This window comes from Poecilia latipinna, unplaced genomic scaffold (genome assembly GCF_001443285.1).
Source record: "Poecilia latipinna isolate Pla-1442-1.1 unplaced genomic scaffold, P_latipinna-1.0 Scaffold1104, whole genome shotgun sequence".
Classification (NCBI taxonomy): domain Eukaryota; kingdom Metazoa; phylum Chordata; class Actinopteri; order Cyprinodontiformes; family Poeciliidae; genus Poecilia; species Poecilia latipinna.
In genome coordinates, this window is record NW_015113720.1 from 238,801 (window position 1) to 245,222 (window position 6,422).

At 41.9% G+C, this 6,422-nt stretch overlaps 1 protein-coding gene across 1 annotated transcript in view; it reads left to right on the forward strand.

Moving 5' to 3' along the window:
- LOC106959633 (catenin delta-2-like) overlaps positions 1-5,652 on the forward strand; it is a 42,752-nt gene extending 37,100 nt beyond the window's left edge. The window contains exons 13-14 of the mRNA XM_015052341.1: positions 2,106-2,182; positions 3,143-5,652. Coding sequence (XP_014907827.1) covers positions 2,106-2,182; positions 3,143-3,406 — 341 coding nt within the window. The 3' untranslated portion in view covers positions 3,407-5,652. The remainder of the gene's footprint in view (positions 1-2,105; positions 2,183-3,142) is intronic.
- Positions 5,653-6,422: the final 770 nt, after the last annotated feature.

A 6,422-nucleotide genomic window follows, 5' to 3' on the forward strand; every position in this document is an offset into this window, starting at 1 on the left:
TCTCTCTTCCATTTGTTACCTGAATGATTCTTGCTAGGCCTGTCACCACAACAAACCTAGCTGGATGATAAATTGTCCCAGAAATTATCGCGATAAACGATAATATTGTTTTGAGACCATTTTCAAGTAATGTAACGGTAACAGCGTAATAATGCAAGAACACTTTTTAAAGGATCAGTAAACTGAATTTTGATGAGCATTTAACGCTAGAACTGGAAGACATTTTAAATAACCAAAATAATAATAAAAAAAAATAGAAACAAGTAAAACTGTCATAAAGTGTGGTTTTTCGGTGGTGAGGATTGACGCAGAGACCCAGGTTATGGTGAAGATGATGAGTTTAATGATGAAGATGCTCCAACAGTCCAATACAGGCGGCACGGCAGAGAAGTTAGCACACAGCTAAATACCGGTAGCAACTGACAACAAGGACTGACACGATGAGCTAATACCGACACAGGACTTCACAGTTCAACTGTGCCGGCAGACGAACAGACATTAGACAAGGACCCAACAAGAGACAGGGACAACAGGTGGACATAAATACACAAGGGGTAATCAAGGGAACGAGACACACCTGGGAACAATCAACGGGGAAGACGCAGAAACAGACTCACAGGACAGAAACCGAACACAGAAAACCCTAAAAATAAATACAGGAAACACGATCATGACAAAAACGAATGATGAAGTCTGTAAAGAAAATTATCCTTCAAGCAAAGGGCTAGGTGAGACTGAAGACTTTTGTCATCCAGTTTTTTGATAGGAAGACAAAAAAGAGAAAAACAAAAAAAATCATGCAAATGGAAATGATTGAGCTTGTTTTAGTTTATCATGCAAATAATTGAGTTATTGTTTATTATGACTGGCCTAATTCTTGCCGCACGTTTAAAAAACACCTGGATGTTTTCTTTATGTTCCTCAATGTTTCGATTTTCAACCAGTGATAAAAACATCTAAAGTTTATCAGCAAATGACTTTAAGCTACAAGTGTAATTGATCATCAATACACAATCAAACATTGGTAAGATATACACAAACCAAATTATGAACAAACATAAATACTACAAATGGGGAAGCAGCTGTTGCTGATTGATTGATTCTGCAATATTATTATTGTACTGATTAAGTTCTGTTATCCATGATCATGAAACGTTTCCTGAAGAAAATGGGGATCGAGAGAAAAGGACCTTGAGTTCACTCTCTCCACACTCGTTCATGTTGACCTTCATTGCAGGCGTCACGAAGGATTTCTCCCATCTGAGTAAACCAGAGTTTCTCTCTCACACACACTCAGGATTACAGGCTCACGGCAAGCAGACAGTGTAACAGCCTCAGCTCTTCGGCTCTCTGCTGAAGGAGCCTCGACTCGTGGGCCCTTAACGGTGGCTTGGGTTAATTGAGTCGAGTCGAGCCAGGTTTCCTGGTGTTTGTCGAGGGAACGTCTCCAAGGATTCACGCAGGAAAATCCCCTCTGGGGAGAAGACAAACAGGTGGAACCTGTGTGTACAGCACGTTCTAAAACACACATCTGGCATTTCAAAGTCTTTCTACAGGGAGGCCGTGCGTCCTTAAAAAGCCTTAAATTCATGTATGTAAAGTCAAGGCTATGCAGTGTCTTAAATTCATTTTTTTTTAAAGTAAGTCGGCACCAAATACATTAATTATAAGTCTTAAGTTTTGTTTTGACAGGACTATTTATCTTTTTTTCTTTTTTCCTCTACGGACTATTCTGTCAGTCAAAATATGGATGTCTACATTAAATGCGACTCTAGATGGGTGAGGCTAACGCTAACTAGCTGCTGAACCAGCCTTGCTAGCTAGATGCAGCAGCTAGCTAATTCATCACTAGTTGGCTGGATGAAGTTTGACATTCCTGTGGAGGTATGGGTCGTAAATTCTTAACATCTTAAATTTGAGTTGGTGCAACCAGCAGAAACCCTGTTCTTCCATCCCCGGATGCAAGGTTCTCCATTAACCCCTAAGTGACAACAAAACCAAAGACATGCTTTTCACACAAGGCGCTTGTATAAGAACATTAAACTCAAGATTTCTTACTTGTTTTGTGCCGTTGTCGCTCAAACATCTACCCGTTGTGCCTCCAGGTCAGATCACAGGTGGGTCTTCAACCCTGCACAGAGGAGCCTACGTGTCCCCTACTGATGATCTGAAGTATAACCAGGTAAAGACAAGTCTTTCTTGTTTCGGAAGCTCTTGACAATTTGACAGCAGAATACAAAAATCAGGTCCGATTTGTTTGGAAGGGCTGTAAGCAGAGCGCTTCCTCATGAAAAACCAAACTGTTGGGATATAATGACGTATTTAACCATGAAGCGTGGTGATGGTGGTGCAGTGATGAGTTTATCTTGCTTATCAGCTTAGGCTGCTCAAAGTTATGTGCCAGGACATTAACAAGCCAGTGCATAAACAGATGTCTTCAAGCCGAGGTTGCATACTGCAGTCCTCAAGAACTTCTAATGCTTTGTCTTACTTTATCAGCTTTACACTATAAAGAGGCAACATTACTTATTACCGTGACTTTTTACAGGACTGCACTTTGCAGCAGTTTTTTTTAATTGCTTCTCATTGAGTCAGTGAAATTTCATTTGTTTGCTAGTAGTAAAAAAATGAAAGAAAAGGAGCGTCATTAGCAGATTGTAAAAGCTGGTGGAGGGAAAAAAACTTTTTAATTTTTTTATGTTAGTAGTTTGCTTGAGGAAATCTGAATCAAAGCCACAAAGTACGCAAGAGTATTAGCGCCCATTGAACTTTTGTCTTCATGCACCGTTAAAAAGGTTTGATGTATTGACTGGAGCTCAACAAAAAGTAAAACATAACAGCAAAACAGAAGCACAACCATGTTTGGTTTTTAAGGTTTTATTCAAATGCAAATCTGAAAAACTTCAGTCCATTTATATTCACCCCTCTTTACTCTGACAGCCAACTGGAAGAGAGCTAATTACTAGAGTCTGCTTAAGCTAACAGGTAAAGAGAGCCTACATCAGGTAGGATCGAGTTTTGGAAAGGCATCATCAACAGTTGTGTGCGCCACAATCTTTTCCCGTACAGAAGAGAGCAACAGGAACCCCTGTTTGCAGAACAAACTGCTTCCTCTCACGAATGACCTTTGGTCTCTTTCCAGGTCTCTTCCCAAGGCCTGCCATCGGAGCCCTATCCTCCTTTCCAGAACCCCCCGCCACTGGACAGCAGCAACTACGAGGACCAGGCCTTCTACGACAGCCAGGTCCACTCGGGAGGTCGTCCCCCGCAGGGCGACCTCAACATGCACCTACAGGGACTAAAGTCCACCGGCAACTATGTAGACTTCTACTCGGCCTCCAGACCCTACAGCGAGCTCAACTACGAGACCAGCCACTACCCAGCCTCACCGGACTCTTGGGTCTAAAGGGACACGTGGAACGGAGGAGGACGAGACGAATGACCGGGAGAAGGGGGGACGGTTCAAGTTTGGAGTTCAAGCTGAGAGGACAGTTTGCCTCCCTCCTCTCCCTCTCCCCTGTAGTTTCTGAGTAGCATTATAGATAGCAGGACAAAGGAGGAGGAAGAGGAGACGGAGGAGTAGGACGGAGACATTGGGACAGAGACGTCTGAGGACGGCACGAAAGGGGGCCGACGTGAAGAAGAGCTGCCACGCATGTGCATGCACACCACCAATCGGACACATTTTGTTCATGTGTTGCGTTTCTGATCAACAAGTGTTTTCAAAGAGTGCTCAGCTCGGCAGGAAGACCTTGGACCCCTGAGGGACGAGACAGACATGGGGAGAGAGTCTGAATGTACGGGGTACGGGGAGGGAGAAGGGAAGGAGAGGAAGGTTTGGGTCGGCGATTGCTTTGGGGATCGGAAGTACGGCGGCGAGAGAGAGAAACGGATAAGCGGTCTTCACGGCTGAAGGTTGAGGGGGACACGGTGAAAGTGGTCGCCTGTAAATATGTGCTATAGCAACATGGCTTGTAGTAACGTGAAGCACAAGAGGCAGAGCTGTCGGACGTTTAGTATGTCACTCGTACTTTTAGTTTGGGCTTCAGCGAGGTGTCTCCTTCTCCGGCCTGGAGAACGGAAACGTTTTGGAGGTTTTTTGTTTTTGTCCGTTTCTTTCTACTTTTTTAAATTCCCGTGTATAGTATTTGATGTCCCACTGTATGTTGACGCAGATGCATTGTGTACTGTACATTGCACTATTTCTCATGTTCTTTTCTGGCCTTTTTAGTTTGTTGTTGTTTTATTTTATTTTTGTTTTTTTGCCACTGGGTCGGCCTCACCCGATAACCTGGTATCACACGGAATAGTCGCACTTAAAATCTCACACCACAGTCATCTGTTTGTCGCTAATGTGAAACACTGGAGATGAACTGCTGGGTCACGGTGCTCCTTTCACTGCCCTGCTGTTAGCAGACGGTACCGCCGCCAGGAATAGCCGAAGAGAAAGAGAGAGAGCGACTGACGCGCCATTCTTTCTCTGCTCGCTTTCGCTTTTCTAGGCTAGCTTTTGCGCTTCGACGTCGCAAATCCGCTCTTTGTCGTTTAGGGGAAGGGCCTTCCTCAAAGCGACTCGTCACCCGTTGTTGTATATAACCGTGCCAAACAAACGTGACAACGTCTCCTCGGCTTAACGGAGTGCATCAAAGGGTCCAAGTTCAGCTGAACAGCCTCTCGGTTCAGACGACGCTAGTTTGTACATGCTTTGTTTTTTTTAAAAAGAAACTGTGTTTTACTGAGATGAAAAAGTGTCTAACTTGCACCAACAAAAAGAAAACCCACCCCCACACACACGACAAAAAAAAAAAAAAAAAGTTTAAAAAAAATGTAAAACCCCACTGAGGCACAGCGGGGCCCCGGCAGAGCTTCACTCGCTCCGACGTTGTACAAAATTAGTTGATTTCTGTGTTGTAAAATAGTCAATGTTTGAAGTACAAAACGAAAAAAAAAAAAAAGAAAAAACTTTTCTGAGAGATGGGTGGCAGTTCTAACTTCATGGTAGACAAATCTGTTAATAGAGTACGGATATATATTATATAAATGCAAATATATACTTTTTATGTGCAGATGTGGATGTCACTTATAGCAGCAACAGTAACGGGAAAAAGACTTGTTAAAACAAACGAAAAAACAAAACCAAAAAAAAAAAAAAAAAAAACAACAGCTACATGTAGGCATTTTGTTCACATCTTCTTTTCTTGTCAACACACTAAATTGTCAACTTTGTGTAGTAACGTTGTTGCTATGTGGAGTAGAGTAGCCCAGGCGCCAGGGATCTACGTTGTCGCTGATTCAAGCCAACAAGGTGCTACATTTGTTGAGTATTACCAACGTGTCGGTGTTTTAACAGTGCACAAACCATCTCCGGATTATTCTGGGTATCCGCACGGCCTTGCTGGAGTATTCACACTGCTTGGACTTTTCTTTAATACTTGTTGTGTCACAGAACGCAAACTCTTATGGACTTGAATTGGATTCAATTGGATAGATGGAGTGTGAGTGAGAAGGAAAGAGATGCATCTTGTTTTCTTTTGGGTTTTGTTTTGTTTGGTTTTTTTTTTTTTACTTAAATGAAATCTGGAAATGTGGAAGACATTTGCATTTATGGTCAACACACTGCAAAAAATAAAAACTGGCAGATTGTTTTACTTATTACATGGGGGAAAATGTCTTGTCCATCTACCAGTGGAACTTGTACTTTTTCAACAATATTGAGCAATTATTGAGTTTAAAACAAGCTTCTGTTTCTTGCTGAAAAGTTACTTGTAAAGTTGCTTTGTCATATTTTAAGTTTTCTAGGCTATGGCACTGGCAACTTGACAGAAAGTACTTGGTAAGATTTTGATTCTTCTGCACTTAACTTTCTCTACAAGTTTTTGCCATTTAGACACTGGAAGTTTTGCTCATTATTTGCAAAGGAGCTGGTCGGATCAGATGGGAATCATCTGTGAACAGCAATTTTCAGGTTTTGTCACATATACTTGATTGGTTTTAGGTCTGGACTTTGACTGGGCCTTAATACGTGAAAACGTGAAACCATTCCTGGTTTCCCTTTGTTATTAAAAAGAAAAAACAAGATGGGTTGAACTGGAAGGTGAAGGCATGACGGTGTCACCACTGTGTTTCACACAGTGGTTCAGTTTCTCTGACCAGACCAGGATTTGATTTAGGGTTAATCAAAGCAAAGTGAACTGAAAAATTTTCTTCTACTTTAGCAACAAACTATGAATCCTGATAAATCACACTGGGGCTCGTAGTGGATGTGATAAAAAAAAAATTGAAAAAAAAAAAAAAGAAAGTCAAAGTTTGTGAGTACTCTAACAATGCACTTTTTATAAGCTGACCTCCTCATGTCAAAGTGCAAAACTTGCATCCCATGAATGCATGAGTATTTTTTTTGTTATCAAGCGACAAAAGGCTGC